Here is a 20274-nt window from a genome sequence, read left to right on the forward strand (position 1 = left end):
CACAGCTCCAGGGAAGGCAGTTCACACACAACCATTCACTCCTTTTACATTCTGGTTGCTGCCATGCAGTCACCTGAGGAACATTAACTACCAGAGCACTGCTTTTCAACCCTGCCCTGTAAGAACTGTGTGATGTGAAGCCAGCAATCCCCTCCTCTCCACCATTTATAATAATACAATATATACATATATACACACAGGCAGACATACACAGATATTCACAAAGCACAGACTGAGCAACACACTGACCCCACGCACACAGGAACTGAAGAAATGCAGTGCAACATCTGGCAGAGCAGAGAAAAGAATCTTGTTTCTCAAAGATTTCAGTGTAGCTCAAAAGAAAACTTCAGTATCTGCAACAGGCTACTTAAAATGGCTCTTAGAGTGAAATACTTGTTTGATGTAGACTCACAGATTAGAAGAAATGAGATGCCCTTGTACATCAATTATAGCTGAATGCCACATTTGGGTCTCTTAGCAGCTTTAAAACATCCCAGCAGAACACTGAAAATTCATGTTCATAGTGCCCAGAATTAAGTGAAAATTAGCCAGAAACATCAGATAAGCCTTAAAAATTAGATTACCTGTACAACATTATGTTTGGAGAAATAAACTATTGATGACTGGATTTCGGACCAGTGACAGAGGAAATGAAGTTGAAAATACTTCTCTTAAAGCATAAGCAAAGAGGGAAGACAAGGAAGAGGTAACAGATCATATGGCAATTTAAACAGAAAAGTGATGGGGTTTCAAGGGAGAAGGGGAAGGCCAAGGTGGAGAAGAAAACCTGGAAAGAAGAAATGAGAATGAATTAATTGTAATCACCCAGACACTCCATTTCAGTTACACAATTTCAGTTTCTTACCACTGTGATTAACTTAAATTCCTTATTTTACTTCTTCTAAAAAGAGCCTTTAGGGACATTTTGCAAATGCAGTCAGCCACCAAAAGGCACATGCCATGCAGCCCTTCTGCTGCTTCTTGGGCAGTTGCTCTTCAGCCTTCAGCCCAAGTAGCCACCCAAAGCAAGGCAATTTCTCAGCAGGACACAAAGTCTATTTTTTCAGCATGGACCCAACAAATTCACAGTTCATTACTTAAGTGTCTGTTGCCATTGTATTTCAAAGCACAAACACCGAATCACAATGCCTGGGAAAGAAAATAAGAAATAAAGAGAAGAAAAAAGCTGTAGTATTGTAAGATCAGCTTAACAGAGGCCCTAGAAAACAGCCACAACATTCCTATCAGAAATAACACCACTGTATCTCCACATAGCCTCATACTCAGGGTTGCAATTCTGATGCATAAGCCATGAGGTAATTTTAGTTTCTCACACACACATTCTCAAAAAAGTCCTTGTGACTGAGTTTTTCTAAATAAAAAACATCATCTGACTCGTGAGCTTCAATTCACACCTCAGGCTCAGCCTTCCTTGCAGTGCTCCCACATCCAATCCCTGGCTACTGCTGCACCTTTTAATGTCTGATTGCTCTGACTGCACTCCATCGTGTGAGCTGGTCTGGACACAGCCACTGGAAGGGATGAACTCTGTGGCTGGACCAGGAGGATGCAGTTAGTCTTCAGCAAAGACTAATGCACTATACAGGCCTGAGTGAGCAGGGCAAACAGAACTGCCCTCTTGGGAATCAGGATGGAATGAAATGTTAGCAGAAAGATAAGAACAGCTGCCTCCCAACAGGACATCAGACATCTGGTGACTAAAGCCACAGAGTGCTCATAGAATATTTTTGATCACTGTTACAAATACTTTACCTTCTCTGCTTTAGTATCACACTGTGAAATGAATTTTCCACAAGAAAGTTTTCCATTCTCAAATTATTATATTTTTAGAGGTTATTTCAACTGTATTCCTGATGAACACAGTGAACAGGTAGCTTTTTTTGTTTGCTTTGATTTTTCTAAACAAAGAGAAAAATGGCAAGTCCAATAAAGAAACATCTAAACTGTCTTCTTGAGAGTTACTCAAGTAGCAACAGGTACATCAATTAGATGAAAATGATGACAAACCAGATGTCAAAAATGATGAAAACTCCAGTCTAAGTGTCCACAGGAATACTGATTCAAGGGCTTAGTAGGCTCTTATAAAAAAGAACTCCAGTACAAGCAGATCACTTCTGCTGCCTAGTTTTTCTTCCCATGTACCAGACACTAATTTCATTGCTTACAGCAGATAGATACTGAATAAGAAAAACTTCCTGCACTCTTTTTTGAAGCTGTAAGAAGTCATTTTATGAGACAGAGTTAGATCATTGACACACCCATCTCTACCTCTTGGGCTTGAAATTTGATATATCAATACATATTTTAAAGTTATGATAATATTAAGCGTATGAAATTTGACTCAAAAATTGATATGCTATCAAGAAGTTTCTGCTATTGACTGAACAGGACTATTTCTTTTATTACTTTTTAAAAGCACAAGGTACACATTTTTTTTCCAGCCAGCATGGCAATGTATTGGCTTTTTCCATGCACCACTACTGAGCAGGCTGTAGTCACCAGGAGGAAAAAGACAGAGAGATAAGGGAAGTAGTGTTTCCATCTTCCTTCTAAAACCCCTTGGGATGCACCTTATCAACAGAACCATTACCCATCTGGTGACAATTGGTTCTGAATACTAAAACCTTTTAGATGCTTTTATACTAACAGTTTATTGTGTGAATACTGATTCACACATTTTAATCATGTAGTAATTGATCATTTCTTAGCTTTTAGTGTGGCAATATGTATATGGCACTGTAACAGCTGTTACATTAAATCTTACATTAAAAGGTTTTTCTTATTCACAGATATTGAATTATTTTCACCAGTATAACAGGCAGTTTGTAGCTGATTTGGGAAGAGAACCTTCATCTCCTGAAGAACAGTGACCTACTTAAAAACTTCTGCTTTTCTTCTCAGGGAGGGGCTCAGAGCAAGCAAACACTGCCCACACTGCTCCTCTGCAAGGGTAACTTCTTTGTGATAAAGTGAGAAATGAAAACAGCAAACACCTGAAAGATGTCCAGTGTTGCCTTTTAAATCAAGAAATCGTTCCTGAGCTATTCTCAGATGAATTTTCTCTGCATCACTTCTGTCCATCTGTCTCTCCCCAGTATCAGACTAATAGCAAAACGCACCTCTGGGAAATTAATCACCTATTGAGCATCTCTGTGATGTGCATTTCAGCTAAATTGCATTCTGTGTCCCAAAAATTAAGTTTAAATAGCAAGATGGGCATCAGAGTGGAACACTCCGTCAGTCTCTACTTCACATGGAAATGCAGTGCAGAGCACATTGCAGGGTATCTGCTTGCTAGAAGCTCCAAAAAATCCAAAACCAATACATCAACTAATTCCAATTTTCACTGAAAGATCGTGACAAATTTGTACTCTCAAGTAATTTAATTACAGCAATAAGTTTATATTACTACATTCCAGGGCTTGGAATTTCAGTTTTACTACAGTTACTGCCAAGCACACTCACTGGATGTTAAGCCCCTTGACAATTCCCTTCATATTACAACTGTGTTTGTATTTTGCCCCTCCCTTGTCTGGCCAAGTGTAAGCAAATCGCTGTTCTTCACAGAAAAAACAAAAGCAGAGAAGCCCCAAATCTTCCTACTCCTACAGGAATGAACAAAGTTCAAATCACTCTTGTGTAAGTGTACTTAAAGCACAATGCCCACCTGCTGGCTCCTTTGCTACCTACAATTTCCTTCAACCATTCACCAGTGTGACCATAACCACATTTTATCCTCCTCTGAGCCAGTACAAATTCATGACTTTAAGCTCTCATGGCTGCAGGCACACACACCCCGAGCACAGAAACACTGGCAAGACGAGCACAAACGAGATAAAAGGCTCAAGCAAATGTGACTTTCTTTCAAAAGCCTTCTCGCCTGTCACCTTCCCCGCACGCGAAGGCGGAGAATTAATGGCCGGGGCTGTCTGCAGAAGTGGCAGCAGGCTGGAGGCTCGGATAAGTGACTCCAGTAAATGAGGGATTTGCTGCCAGCTGCTGGCACGAGGGATGCTGCGGATTTGTGCGTGTCTGACTGCTCGGATCAGAGAGAACCAACACCAACTCCTGTGGCCGAGTTTCAAATGGCCTGGGATGGTCTTTCTGTCCATTTATTTATTGCAAAACAGGGAGGAGTCAGCTATGCTTGAGTCAGCTGCTCCAGAAACAAAAGAAATAAACAAACTTGTGATCTAAACACAACGGTTCTTTAATTTTTAAAGTACACAGTTGTGGGGTTTGGGGGAATTTTTCTTCAGAATGTAAGAAACAGTATGCACTGACAGTTTCTCATTTGCAGAGAAAGTTAATAAAAAGCAGATGGAGGTCATAATAGAGCAACTACAATACATGCTGTAATTAATCTGGCACTCCAAACAATAAACACAATGTCAGCAAGAGACTCACTTTAAATCTCTAAGTCAATTACGGACTGATTGCCTCAGCAACACATTACAGAAATTATTGACCATTTACAAAGTTGCCTTGGGGGAAGCAATCCTTCAGCTGTTACAGGTACTCTGTAGGTTAATTAGCTAACTTAGCAGCGAGTACCTAAAGTGAATACTTGGAGAAGTATTTAAACTAAAGAGATGCTTTCCCCTCAAAATATTCACAAGCCAAACATCACAAGCACAGAAAACAGCAGAATTTTTCCACCTTTACATCTCACCCTGAGAAGAGCAACCACTGGCCAAAGAAAAACAGGGTAATTCATGTGCATGCACGCATTTCAAATGGCAAAATATGCAAATATAGTCACTCTTGGCAAATTATAAAAAAAATAGACTAGAAGAGAATGAGCACAGGAAGTTTGTGCCTCCAGACAGAGAGTATGTCCACTCAGAAAAACGGTGGTAGTGCTGTTTCATTTGAAATGCTGAGAAAAATCACAGAAAATCATCATTGTTTCAAGTTCTACCTCCGCATTTGGAAGAAAAAAAAAATTAAAAAAAAACAGTGTCAGTTTCCCAGTAACTGCTTCTCTATAGAAAAAAAATAATTACATCCCCTTTCCAGCATCTCCTACAAATATTTCATGTCCCACCAATTTGAACCAGGAAAGTGTAGAGAAACCTTTGTGGACGAACAATGTAAGTCAGCTGAAAATTGTCCCCACAGTTTAGCTGTCTAAATACTTGTGGGAGAAGACAAGCTTTCCATTAACTGTAGCAAAATCAAATTCTAGCTCATGAGTATGACAAAAAAAACCCCTAAAAAGTGATAATTCGATCAATAATCGATTTATATCATATTCAAAAAGTTGCCTTCAACTGATTTCACTTGGGTAAATTTCAACCAGCATTAAAACAAAGGAGTTTTGTAAATATTTGTGTATTATCCCAGGCATGAGAGTCACTTCAAAAATTACCAGCAAACACTAGACTTAAAAACCAGAGAATTGCTTGAAGAGAAACTAAAAAGTATGACCTAACACTCCCCATACTCCACCACACCAGTCTAACTCTTGAATGCCAGTGCTGGGCATAGGTTTTTGTCAACATTTTAGTAAGCAGTTATGGTCATACACACCTCGCTCTCTGGATGACCTTTAGCCTGCCCATGCAAGAAACAAACAAACAAAACCAAAAAGAAAAGCTGCATCATTAGGCTGATTAAGGCACTGGCAATTGAAAGAGGTCAGCAAGACAAAAATTCATCTTAATATCAGGAAGTGAAGAGCACCACTTCTCCCCACAGCTCTTGCTCGTATCTTTTCCCTGCCAGGAGATGAGAACAGAACAGCAAAGGGCACCACCTGCAGACACAGCTTTAGGAGCTGCAATTTAGGCACTCAAATCTAAGTTAGCAGATGTTCATTTTCAGCTGCTGCTGGCAATGACTGGGGTTAAAGTTTTATTTGCAAAATTAACAGGAGATGAAGAAAAAGAAAATATGCAAAAAATATCTGTGTCTGTCATTGTACATTAGGGAGACAAGAAAAAAAGAGAGTTGATGGCCAAGAGTCTATTACTTCTTGACAATTTCTCTGTTTGGGCTGATATGCTGCTTATACTGCTAAGAAGTAATTTTCAATATAATGAGTCAGCTGATTAAAAGCATAACCCATTTTGCCGAAGCTTTCTTATCTTTGTCTGGCATTTTACCAATAATTCATGCTATAAATGGCCTTCTCTATAGTAGTTTCTTTTGGTTTATTTTTCTTCCAACCCCATCAGTCTGGAACTAACTCCATCTTTACTTATGGAATTCAAAATCTGCTCCCCTCCCAAATGCACCCATGTGCACTGTCATAGTTTTTCTACAGGCATCCCTTCTTGCAACATCCTTCAGTAAGCAAATCCACAAGAAAATAAAAGGATACTGCACCCAAATAGCCACTTTCATTATTCCTTCCCCTCAGAGAACGCACATGTTCAATCTGACAATTCAGATTTCTTTGATGTGACCAAATGCGCACCTATGAGCAAGTAAATTCACCTTTGCAACCCTCCACATGACAGCACCCAGAGGCAGGAGAGCTGAATATGAGCTTTACTGCTCACTGCACTCAGAGCAGCAGGAGCAGGAGAGGGGAACTGTACACAGGAATGCATTTTGCACATGTATAGCTACAAACTGACTGCTGGAAATCTCAGTGGGAGCTGTTTGGCATTAGAGTACTTTAAGCCAATTCCACAAAACAGCTTGCACTTTCCTGAAGCCCAATATTTTCTCAGCTTACTTTCTTGGCTACTACTCTCCTCCAGCACTGCAAAACCAAGTTTACATTATTTGACATTGCACTGGACACAAATCCCATCAGCTGGATGAAAGCTGCACTCAAAATTAATCCTTTTTATTGCCATCTTGGTTTACTTGCACACATTCTAATTCTGTTGTGTGATTTTTTAGTAGAAATTGCCAATATCCTCAGCTCCCATGGACCAGAAATTCATGCTTTGCATTCCTGGTATTTTAAGTCATATGTATGTTTTGACACAAGACAAGACATCTGTTAAATGTTTAACAAATTTAAATTGCAGCCATCAAAACTGCATCTTCACGGAAGCTGCACAAAGACCTCAGATGGGAGTAGTGACATATTAGACACTGAATCACTGGTCTAGGACAGCAATGAAAGTACACATCAATACTGTGGTGTTTACCAGCTTTTCCCTAGGATATTAATGAAGTAAAAACCTCAGAATTGTGTTTGATTCAATTTCCAAGACTAGGATATGTATTGGAAATTCATGCCAGGCACCTCTGAACACAATCCTCCTCTCCACTTTTTGGAATATACATTTTCACCCAATCCTTCCACAACATCTTCCTCTTTTGCACATCCCATCTGTTTTTCCATTATCTCTACACCACCTTTGTCACTAACTCTTTATTATTCTATTCTTGCAAAACCCTCATTTCTTTGAGACCCCCACTATATTCTCACTTTTTCTGCCATCCCACTTACTTCCTTCCAACTGGCTTCAGTCTCCTCATCAACCTCTCATTTCCTCTCCATGTCTCTCACTTTCCCCATTCCACTTCATTCCCAACTTTGTCCTTTCCCACAGCTTTGTTCCCATTAACAAGAGCTCATTTGCCTTTCCCTTTCACTGGAGTTAATACAAGGAGAAGATGTTGCCAGCAGCTCTCTGTGACTGGCCTTGGTTGGTAAGCACTGCCAGATGGTTTTGGTCTTGCTAGTTAAACTAACCCAATTCCAAAGCCAAAACTACCGGAGTGCTCAACAAACATTTACCATAAAACCACAAATTTTTTAAACATTAAAGATCTGGACCAAGAAGAAAAAAAGTCACCAAAACACTAGCTATGCCCTGGATTTTGTTCTCTTTAGATCAGACTTGCTTTACAGAAAATGTTAATCTTGCCAAATAATCAAAGAATGAAATGACCAGAAAGTTTTATACAAGGTTAAGTTAGTACAGATGAAAAGCTTAAAATTCAGAAAACTGTATTACAGCCATTTTTCAGATATTCCCTCCTACTGCTATTTCAGAAAAATCATGTGATTCAAATTACCGTTTCCAGAGGAAGTCATTAAAGAGACTAGAATTTCTATCAATGATGGTTTTGTAAGTTTGCACCCGGTCTTTGGCACAGACTCTGTCTATATTTAGAATGCACAATATAAAGAATGCTTGAAATCAAAGTAATTACACAAAAATATCAAAATTTTATTTGTAATACATCAGATTCGCCGGGAGAGGATGATACTCACATACACTGTAATTCCAGAAGGTTTCTAGGACCTGATCAGGGTTGGAGAGGGGAATGCAGTAGCCAGCCCTACCTGCAAGTGCTTCTGCCCCCAGGAGAGCCTCTTCAGGGATGGCAGCTACAGAAACATCGTATCAACAAACTGGAAAGACTCTAATATTTTTGGTCAGCTACCGAATATCACACACAAGGTATCATTGCTTCAATGTATAAAAATGTAGTGTTCTCACCAGTCATATTCAAAGACATATGATTTTTTTTCCCCCTCCAAACTGTGACAAGACTCTTAAGAAGATTTCTGTTATGCACCTTAGTTTCTCTATGCTTTTGAGCACTGGAGGGTTCTGGCCTCCTCCACTCAAGCCATTTTTTGTTCCAAATCAAAACAAAAATTCAAATCATGTTTACTAACCTGACATATCATTGCCACTCACTGAACAATGCTTAATGCATAACTGGTGCGTTGAAATTATCACCCTCAGTTATTCATATTAGTGTCAGATATTTGTACACAGTAATGCATTATTTTGGCAGCAAGAACTTCCCAAGATCCCTCTAAGCCTTCTCAATCATTAGGATTTAAACACATGGAAGCAAGAATATGTTATACTTAAAAGAAGATGAAACATGACACTTGCCCTTTCTTAACACTTTTCCAACCAAACCCAGGAAAAAGTACATGGTGATAAAAGACCAAAAATGTACTATGGACACTTGACACCAAGGGATCATCTTCTCTCATGAAAAATACTCGAGAGGATGAACAATCCCTTCTCTAAAGGAAAAAGTACTAGAGTAATGCAAATAGCATTAGTTTTGCTGTAACAAGGTCAAGCACAAAAATAAGTTTAATGCCATTCTAAGGAACAGAAAAAACTTGTAATTTCCCAGACCATGTACCAGATCTGACTGAAATTTTATGAAGCAACTGCATAGATAAGAAACCATCTTACTCCCCCCACCCCAAATCCTGCCAGCATTCTCAAGAAACATTACAGAGCACCCTTTATCTCCTGGCATGAGTAACTTTCAATTCCATTGCAGAATCCTATGTGCAATTCATCTACTTTTAAGATATGAGAATTTTTTTTAAAAATCTACTTATATACATAGTTATTAGGTGCATAATTGCATAACAGGGTGAATCTTTTTCCCTGTTTTTAGTGAGACCAAATAAGAGCTGCAAAGGAATTCTGCTGCACTTGGAGAGAGCTGACACAGAATACCCAAACCAATGGTTTTGTTGTCATGGGCACCAACAAGGAAAAGGCATTTAAATGCCAAGATTTTTAAGAAAACCTTTACTGAACTGGTATAAAGTCAGACCCACAACTTTATACCTTGGGAACCAAAACTAAACAGCTTTAGGAAAAATTCTGCTGACAAAAGAGCACTGGCCCCCATAACCCAGCAGCCCTGAATGCCCCCCGCATCAGTGGGACTGGCACCAGGGCATGCCAGGCTGCAGGGCTGAGCTGCCTAGCAGGGAGCTATGGAGGCAGGGGACAGGCTGTAAGCATGCACACGGCAGGAGAGGGAGAGAAGACCACAATTGTGCTGTTTGCCAGCAGTGAAAACAATCCTGTCTCCCCTGATTTCATTTCTAGCAGAAGAAGTTACCAGTCTTGCCTTTCCAAGCGCTTGGAAAAGGCACACATGAGTGCACCTTTGTTATTCACAGCATATGGAGTAAGGCTGTCCTGGGGTCTGGTGATCAAAAACCATTGTGCCCACTGCCATCACATGGAATTGTCTCAAACTGGTGCACTGGGATCCCCTTTCTGCTTACAGATGGGAAAGACTCATGAAGTGAATTCAAAAGCTCATTTACAGCACCTTTCTGTTGCCCTCTGTGTAACCAGGTGAAAAGCTCCTCTCCTGAGGGAACAGGTGCCCACAGCAGTCACCAAACCACCACGTTCCTCATCCCACTGCATCAGTTATGGACAGGGGACTATTTCCTTGCCTCTAAAGGTGGAGATCCACATGAACAAGGGAAGCACCCAACAGCTCTATTAGGGCCTAGACCCTGGAGCAGCAGCAACCACTGAGCTGCCAGCAGAGTTCCAGCTGGGATAAAGCACATTACCTTCTCTGCAAGAATAACTCTGTAGGATGACTTTGGCCAATTTGAGCCCCCACTTCCATTGATCTGCACACTGAGATCAGTGCTGAGACTAAACAAATTAAACCTTGATCGTGAGCCAATACAAAAGTTACCTCTGTTTGAAAGTGCTTAACCATCCAGGCACTTCAAAAGTTTAGGTGCTCTCTTCTCTGCATCACCCTACATCCATAGCTAAAGACCACGGAACAGGAGGAGTAATCACTCCATACATTTTAGGTTCCTACCAAGAGTTAGGGTACAGCCTTTCAGGACAGTTGGCACAATTTTCAAAAGCATCTTAGTGGGTGAGAAGCTCAAGTTTGTCAGAAAAACTCCACATATCACTGCAGATCTCCAAGGGCCTGATTAATTCCCTCACCCTTTTTTTTTTTAATTGGAGCTTAAGGCTCTAAACCAATTAAGTGGCTATTCATAGCACTGAATTTAAGGTAGGAAAATTAGTTGATTATATCCTACATTTACTCCATCGTTTTGGTTTTGGGTTGTTTTGGGGTTTTTTTTGTGAGAACAGCAGAAGCCACAATTACTGTCACTAGAAACAGCACACAAAGATTTGGAAGTAGGTCAAGAGCAGGAGTTGACCTGAACTATGTAAAACTACTGTTAGAGTCCTTGTTTCATTAACAGGTCTGAACCATTTGGTAGTCCTGGGATGCTGTGTGACCTTCTCAGGTGAGGCTGATTCAGCATTTAAGACTGATTTGCAAAATAAAACTCAGTGCATTGTTGCATTTACAGAAACATATATTATCAATTCCTTTTACAGTAACTTACAGCAAAGAGTGTTTTTTTCTTGAAAATTGATAAATCAGCAACACAGATAAGTAGTGGCAGGCACACAAACAATTCCAGCACATGAAGTTCTGTTTTGTACTATTAATGACATTTTTATGTACCTTTAGAGGTTACATATGGCTACAAATGAAGAGATTGCAATTTTAGAAGTGAATGAAATTATAGGAGGACTTGTAAATCCTATTCACATGAATACTTTTACCTCACAATTTACATAGGGGTAGTCTTTGGAAAAGTAACAGGATTCACTTCTATATTTAAAGAATTAAGATCAAATCAAGTGTAACTAAGAAAAGTAGCTTCTGTAAGAAAATGTTTTCATGCAACTTAAATCGTCTCTGAAATATACAGTACTTAATTTCTGGAGTTTTTCCACAATACAGCTAGTTCCAAATCACTTTTTAACAAAATTAAAATCAGGCACAATATATATGCATTGTGAAAAAGTGAAAAAATTAACTAATGTTTCTTCAGTCCAGAATAGGGAAATTGTTTAAGGAAAACACTTAAAACCTCTGTTATGACTGCAACTATATTAAGAAGGAGGAACATAGACGTAAAGCCTTAAAGAAAAGGAAAACACCAAAGACCTAAAAAACAAAGCAATCCTAACAGTCATTATTCTATATAGAATCACAGGATCTTTAAGGTTGGAAAAGACCTCCAAGATCATCAAGCCCAGCCTTTGACTGAACACCACCTTGTCAGCTAAACCATGGCAGTGAGTGCCATGAGTACTTGTTTTTTTGAACATTTCAGCAGCTCCACCATTTCCCTGTTCCAACTCTTCACTATTCCTTCAGTGAAGATATGCCCAAAACCACATAGAGCACAGCATTATCTACTTAGGAGTTACATAAGGCAAAGAAGCAGATAGCCTAAACTATTAGGCAATTTTTAGTTGCTTTTACGCTTATTTAACTGAACCCAGACTTGGCCAATTTCTTGGGGAAAATTTCAGGTTATATAACTGCACTTTGCAGACATGCCAGCCTCCAAAGAACACCAAGCCACCTGGTATTTAGAGAAAGATTAAGTGTGTAATGTAAATTTAGTGGCATAGACCAAAATCCTCTCAGTATTTCGGCAATCCCAACGATAATTGAAAGCAGAGAAATCTATTAATTCCACTAAACTTTGCATTTACTATAAAATACCATCAATGTAACAAGAATCTCCTGAAGCAAGGGTTCAAAACCACTTGATGCTACACAAGTCCTTTCACTCTACTCAAAGTTTCTCAACATCTGCCTCATTGAGCCCTTTGCTTTGCTTAGAGGTGTTTTGGCTTGGTGGAGTTTTTGGGTTGTGGTTTTTGGTTGGCTGGGGGTTTTTGTGGCAGGAAGGAGAATCTAGAGACTTCCAGACACACTACAAGAGGTTACAGTGCTGTTTAAAGCTCATGTGACTCCTAGAGAACAGTGCAGTGCAGGGTTATTAACTCTTCCATTGCCACTGATATTTTATAACAAAATACTGGGTTTGGACAGAAGCATTGACAAAGTCCTACCTGCATCCATTAATCCAAGGTGGTTTTTTTGCACTGTGTTTCACTGGAATGGCAGTCTCTCCATTGTACAAATGTGGGATTCAGCTCAGTTGCAGTACCAAGAGCAATATTGCATAACTTATCATGCACTTATGCTTTAAGCAATGATGTAATCCCTCCATGGAACATGTGTGTAAATGATGAAGTGCTCGCACATGGGACACTGAACTGGCAGGCACAGCTCTGAACTGCTCATGTATTAACCACTCCTCAGATATTTTACTGCTAGAGGTTTAGCATTAAAAGCAGTTTGCACTCCTTTCAAAAAAGACTATTGAAAAACTGAGTTGAGAAAATTAAGTCTTTTTGAAAAGAAAAGTAAATTATCTGAAAAGCCTCCAATCAGATTTAAGATTTGTCAGAAAGCCTAAGGCAAAAGAATAAATAACCTGGCGTTTTATTTGCACACTTTCAGAAGCCTGCACGGCCTGATGCCGCAGTTCTTTGTTCTCTCCCTCCCTGTTTCATCTGAAAATATAAACTTCAGCTTCTATCACAGTACTGGGAAACAACTGAAAGTTGATTTAAAGGTCTGAAACGACAAACATTATAACTTACTCTAGATATCCAAGGCAGTAACTCACATCCAAGTTGGCCTTGAGTTCATTATGCAGTGACATTTGTTTTAACAAGAAAGGAGGCTCTAGCTTTTATCACAGTGCCTCCTGGAGCGGGCAAAGTGCTTCCCTTGTACCTAAACAACATTCCAATAAATGAGAGTGAGGTTTTACTAACTTGGCTGAAGTCTCTCTGTAGTTTTTAGCCTCAAGTGTGGTATTACAGTTATTAACTTCATTGTGCACATCACCTTTGCAGCTTAGGATGCAAAGAGGGAAATAGTTGCACTTGGCTTGCAAGATAAAGTGCAAAAGGCAAAGTTTAATGAAAAAGTGTGAAACCAAATGGCCAGGCAATGAATGCCAGCAGTACCCCATGCTAGTTATTGCTGCCTACCTTCCAGTGCCTCCAGTACTTCTATGTTCCTTGCTATTCTCCTTGGATATGAATTTGACATGCTCTGTACCTGTGTTTGAGACAGACTAATGAAAAATAGTATGCAGTGAATGTTTTGGTAACAGAAACTAGCTTAAATTTTTTAAAGTTATAAAAAAAAATGAAAGAATTAGTAAAAAGTAAAATCAGATTAAAAAAGTACAAACAGAACATGGACTAGATTTTTATTGACCAACTTAAAATCCATCAGTGATAAGAGAGGAAAAATAGAAAAACAAATAGCAACACAAAAGACCACAAAGCCAGAAACAGCAAATAGGAGGTGAAATAAAATAATAGCAGCTCAAGAGAGAAAGAAAAGATGTAAGATGGTAACTTCAAGATATGATACAGATAAAAAAGAGATGGCAACTAAAGAAAATAGAAGAGGAATGAAAATATGGGAATAATAGGAAGGAAAAAGAGCAAGAGAAGTCCTTTTTAAAAATGACTGGTGGAAGAGACCCCACAACTATACCTGTTCTCTGTCCAATTTATCCTGAATTTCCCCTTACCAGCTTTTTTAACTTCCCAAAATACTCCCTGCTCCAACTCTCTGAACATCTTCCTGCTTAGGGCCACTAAGTTTCCAGGAGCTGAAGGGATTCTTATGGTGGGTGTTAGCCAAAAGCTATTTCAAGGCTGTCTGCATTCTGAGCACACACGTATCCCATAATATCTTTATGGCTGCTGAAATATAAAGGGACACAGGGGTATGGGGAAGGGAGAATTCAGAAATAAAAAGGAGTAAGGAACATAGGTGAAATGTGAACTTCCATATACCCATTTCCTAAATAGCTTCAATACCCATCAACAAGCTCTGCTGGTGAGTAACATGACATTCACCTGCTCCCAAGGCATTAAGCATTCCAGATCCATACCAACAGATGGGGAAACATATGAGCACATAAAGTTAGGGTTCAAACAGCTAGCAAATGCACAAGGAACTCCCCTTCTCCAACATTAAGAGTTATCCATGGCTAATTTTAAGCCATCCTGGTTCCCCATCAGAGCACCAATGACAGCCCAGCAGAAAGGGCTGGAAACAAGAACAAGACAGATCAGTATTTTGGGAAGAGAGAGGGAAAATCCCATGAGCTTATGCCTGTTTGGAAAGTGTTTGAGGAACTACAGTATCTGACCATTTAGGATTTGGCAATCTACTCATGCTTTTATGCCAGTGAATAAATCTTTAAAAGACAATTAACAGCATTCCTAAGGAGAAGTAACTACAACACAGTGAAAAAGCATGTTGAGAGCAAAAGTAACTGTCTCTCAATCTGGTCTTTAATTCACCAGACTGGAGGAGATCTCAGACCTCCAGACCATGAGGCTTTGGTATACCCTGAACTCTACAGCACCAGCACAAAGGAGAGCAAACCATGCCAGTGCCAATTCTTTCATTACTGATGGAACCAGCCATGAAGTGCTTTAAACTGTTCACTTCCCTCCCTAAATCTTCAGTGTTATGGGATCTCTGTGTCAGCCTGAACAAATGGCTTGCTTTAAGATGCTACAGAAGATTTATATGTTTGTGTGTTTTCTAAACATTTATTTCAAAATACTTTAACCCTCCTCATCACTAGAGCAAGGCTACAGCATCTGGTGTTCGTTAAAACCAGGAAATTCCTGTTGTGCTCTTATGAAACTGTTGAGAGTTGATAATTGTTTTGGTTGTTTTTTTTTAATTTAGCTTTGCATTGAGGTATTTTAGAAAACTCAAATAATAAATACGATTGAGCAAATTTTTTAAACCTGCTTATGCTAAATTCAGACACCAGTCTTCCACAATTCAAAAAAACAATCAGAAAATATTTATCAAGTGTAACTTAATGAATTACCATTATGATACTTATTAGGTAGCATTTTGGACTCATCAGTTTAAAAGCTGTAATCCATATAACAGAAAAACAATACAGAAGTTCACAAGTCATTTACTCTTGGTGCTTCAGCTTCATTATAGCATATTTTTTTTCTACAAGATCATGAAAAGATTCTGCATCTTGTACAGAACTTAATCTTCGTATCCTTGCTGAACCTTACTATGCACACCTTGGCTGTAAATTTCAATACCATTGTGTTTCAATTCAAAACAAAACATGGTGTATCCTTATTGATTTAGTATCAGTGGTGTCTAATTAGAAACTGTCAACAGCAGGGAGAAGAATGATGCATTAAGCCCTAAGCATTTCATGACAGATTGACCAATATTACAGAAAGAAAAGAAATGTTTTCCTAATGACTGTTTTTCCCCTGTATTTGGAGGAAAGCTGTGAATGACCTAAGGCCACAACACACAGAATGCAAAGCTGCTGAAACTGCAGGCAAATTATACTGCAAAATAACACGAAAAATCTGGTATGTCTTGATTATGATCGGGCCCAGTGTAAGGCTGGGGTAAAACACTGTCCACCCATAGATGCTGCTCCCTCACGGAATGACTCAGGCACTCAGTTCCCAGCCAAGGAGACAGGCAGAGATAGCATGTTCCGAGTTCAAGTCCCTAGAGAGCTGGCCAGTTATTTGTTGCAGACTCTCCTCTCAATCACCAAATGTCATTAAGTGAAGCTAAGAGTATGTTAAACACTTGGAATATTTCCCCCTATATAAACAGCTGCCGTAGCTGCAAATGGAAACTTACAGAATTGCAAACAATTGGTATTAAGTGTAAACAGAACATATAAACTACACTTTATTTCACAAGAAATAGGAACCTCAGGGTTAAGGGGGTTCTTTGTACACATGCTGTAATTTACTATCTTAGGTGTATATATACACACAGCTTAGCACACCAGAGCTGGCCACAGAGTACAAATCTCTACAAGAACTCTACAGCCACCCTGAAATCCACAGGCATTTGAAACACTTTTTTTAATAGTACAGCATATTGCTAAAATGTCTAGTTTACAGCCCATCACTATCTCACTATCTAAGGTTTCTTTTGGCATGAAGACTTTCCAGGATAATCATTCCCACTGCAGACACACTCAGTATGCCCAGCTGTAGTATGTGTTCCCTTTCCTCAATTTTTATCAGCTCGTAACTCTCAGCTGTTTAATTTCCCTTGGTATTCAAATTTGTTCCATATACTGATAGAGCTTCACCACATTACCTTCCACTTGAGGTCACTAATAAAGAGGTTAAATTAATCTACTTTAAAGCTGCATCTCCAAGTATCAATGCAGAAACCCAGCCAAACCCCACTCTTACCCCACTTTTCTTGGCCTTTCATACATGCTTTTCATCTTCAGAACTAAGTCCATTTAAATTAGGGAAAAAATTGTGCAGGCACCACTTTATGTTCTTTTCTGTCCTTGGAAGAAAAACAAACTCTCATGCCTGAGTTTCCTGAGGAGCTTTAGGTGTGCATCAGTTCATTGCACCTCAGGTACAGAAAGTACACAGAACTCCTCAGGTCTGCACTGAGACCTTGTCACTCTTGCATTGCTATAAATGTTAGTCCCACATATTAATGCCTACATACATAACACCGGCATTTTTCCAAATCTTAATTCCTTCTCCAATTTTCCCCCCTTAAGTGAGATTCTTTTTCCACACAAGTGGGGATAAGAAAAAATGAAATCAATTTGGACTTCAATACCATGTGGGAAAGTACTTCAGAGACAATCTCACTTTACACCATAAAAATTTTATTAATCCTGCACCTTTCTGAAGAGATCAATTTTCTTCCCATGAGATCTTATTCATTTTCTAAGGGCTAACCCACACCTCCACCTATACATTATGTACGTAACATGGAGAAATTATCTGAAGTTCACTTTCTTGGTTTTTAATATGGATCAGCCTGAACAGAAGAAACATACGCAATGTTAAAAATCACCCCTAATTTAATTTTTTTGGGCAGAAGACAAATTAAGTGTTGCTTTCAATCACAGTTATGACTCCTTAAGAACACAGCAAGAAGGTTTATTTCAAAGAGAGATGTTCCAGACTGCATACTTAGTTCACACGAATAGGCTGGACTTCCAAAAGAAGCATAATTTAAAACACAATACTGGTCATTCCTAAGAAACAGCTCCACTTAGGTTTCTTGGAGAACTCAAACAGTGTGCAGGCTGTCCCTGTCAGGGACACAATGAATATTTACTGTTCTGCTGGGCTTGGCCAACACTCATCTTTGTACTCTACAGAAACAAACATAAAACCACACAGAACACCCACTCATCTCAAATGTTACCAGAAACACCAACTTTGGCTGCTGTAAAATAAAGAAACTGTTCTGATTAGATACAGAATTATACAGCAGAAGGCACACATGCTTAATACATTAAGTACAACAGTATTGATTAAATCAAGTACCCACAGAATTGCAAGCTCCTTAAAATAGCTTTTATATATCAAACACCTATATAAAGCCAAGATAACTTCAATGTGAAATTTCTGTAAGAAACAGTAGACTGAAATGAAAATACTTCAGATGACCAGTGTTGATGTGTGACTAAAAATCCAATTCTTTATTCTGCAGTTTTACTACTCCAACAACTAATCCCACCTTGTAAGAACAAAATAAAATACCTTTTTTCGACTTTGCTCCAATCTTCAACTTTGATGGCCAAGCAATCTGTGTATTTGTTTCTTCCATAATCTATTAAAAAGAAAGCATTTTCAAAAAATTAAGTTTTTGTTTTTCTCCTGCAAAGGCATAAGTTCATTTTATAAAAATACGATGTTTACCATTTCTAAATCTGTTGATTATTATTACTTTTAAATAGCACAAGCCATTAACTGCTTCTCTGGTTTTCCTGAGAACTTTCATCTGTTAATAAGTGTGGCTGAGTTCTGATCATCCAAAAGAATTCCACAGAGCAAACCCAAGATGCTTAACAGCTTCCATGAAGTTCAAATGACCAGTAATAGCTACAGCAGGCTCTATTTTCATCTCAGAGGGAATTTCAGACCTTTACAATTCAACACAAATATTTCTTTGGTTACCTTAAAACGGTTTTTAAGTAAAGCCTATCAAATTTAAATCGAGTCTTTCAAAGTCTCTGTAAGTCAAGATAGATTGGTTTGCCTCACCTTTACCCAAAAGCAGCTTTTCATTATAAGCTTATCCAGACTCCAGAATTTTTACTTCTTGGTTTAGCAGATCAGAGCAGACATTTGACAGCATTTATTTATTATGACACAGTGTGCAACCTATCTGTCCATCTCCAACCAGCCAACAGGGAAAAGCTACCCACACACTCCTATGCTGTGGAAACCATGCAGTCATTCAGCTCAGTGTCAACTCTCATTCTGTTGCTGCCTTTGGCTCAGTGAAAACTCCACCAGCCCTATTACAGACATATTATACTGAAATTTCATCCTGGCACAGAGCTACAGCACTTCACAAACCCACTTATTAGTAACACAGGAGAAGGAACTGCTTGACTTCAGATATATGAATGGAAATGCAGCTCCTAGAAATGCTGTACATGTCTACTGAGGCTCAAGGACTTCCCTTTTATATTGAGATCTCACCAACAAGCATGATGAGCTCATACCTCTCATCTCACTTGAGATGGAATGAAAATAATTAAAATGTCAAAATAATTAGCAAAGCCACTTCCAAGAAGAGAACTAATGCATTAAGAAAACAGCTACCATGCCAGTAAGTTTTCCATAACAGTATCATTCAGAACTAAGGCAGATTGCTCTAACAGTTCTTAATTCTTATCTTCTACCTCCAAATCCCAAGGACACAATAACTTCCAGATTAGTACACCATGTGGAAAAACTGAAAGTGTCAGCCAGACTTCATTATACTATATTTTTGGTTTCAGCAACTATTGGATAATAAGTTACAGCTGAAATAAAACATTTTCAGGAGGGTGAAATTCTACCAGAAACATATATATACTTTTCACCATTTTTCAATCCAGATGTGAAAAAAGCTATTTCAAAGAATTCACTTGTCTCTGATAATAGGCTTTGGGCCAGGATTTTTTTTTTTAATTGTGCAACAGGCAGTGAAATACATACAAAATTGGAAGGCACTAGCTAAAAGGAAAAGGGAGATGCTAAAACAAAGAATGGTGTAGGACTGAGTTACAGAAGATCCAACATGAAAGGAACCACAAGAGAGGAGATAGAAGAAGAATGCATGTCATTCAAGACAAGTGGTACATCCCATCTGTCCTTTACCCTCTCAATAAAGGTTGGAGACTTCAGTCGTAAGAGAAATTAAATCCTCCCTGTTTCTTACACTAAACTAAAATAAAAGGAAAGCCCACAACTTCAGAGATGCACATTCTGGGGACATATGAGAAAGATGCATATGAGATCTTCAAAGGAAAAGCAGTCTGACTGCCAGCCACTGAGATTTGGCTATCTAATATCCTTAAGCTCTTTGCAGAATGCAATGCTAAAAATTGCCACACTGGACCCAAAAGACAACTTAGTTTGGTCACTACAAAGACAAGTTAATCTCCTGTCTTAGGCAAAAAAAGAAGTCAGTATGCATTTAAATGAAGTACATTTACTGAAGTATCAAAATGCTCAGTCTGTGCTGGCTTTCAACTCCAGCCTGTTAACTTTACAATAAACCAGGGCTTTCATAGGAACTCTTAAAAAGAAATTAAACTACACCACTTACTTC

The 20274-nt window shown here is 38.8% G+C and overlaps 1 protein-coding gene across 2 annotated transcripts in view; it reads right to left on the reverse strand.

The window, feature by feature from the left end:
* Positions 1-20274, reverse strand: part of BICC1 (BicC family RNA binding protein 1) — a 91923-nt gene that overhangs the window by 27748 nt on the left and 43901 nt on the right. The window contains exon 3 of one of the 2 annotated variants that reach the window (XM_069019114.1): positions 18210-18279. In XM_069019114.1, the coding sequence (XP_068875215.1) occupies positions 18210-18279 (70 nt within the window). Of the gene's footprint in view, positions 1-587; positions 669-18209; positions 18280-20274 lie in introns of those variants that run through there. The other variant, XM_069019115.1, reaches the window with a different exon arrangement.

This window comes from Aphelocoma coerulescens, chromosome 6 (genome assembly GCF_041296385.1).
Source record: "Aphelocoma coerulescens isolate FSJ_1873_10779 chromosome 6, UR_Acoe_1.0, whole genome shotgun sequence".
Classification (NCBI taxonomy): Eukaryota; Metazoa; Chordata; class Aves; order Passeriformes; family Corvidae; genus Aphelocoma; species Aphelocoma coerulescens.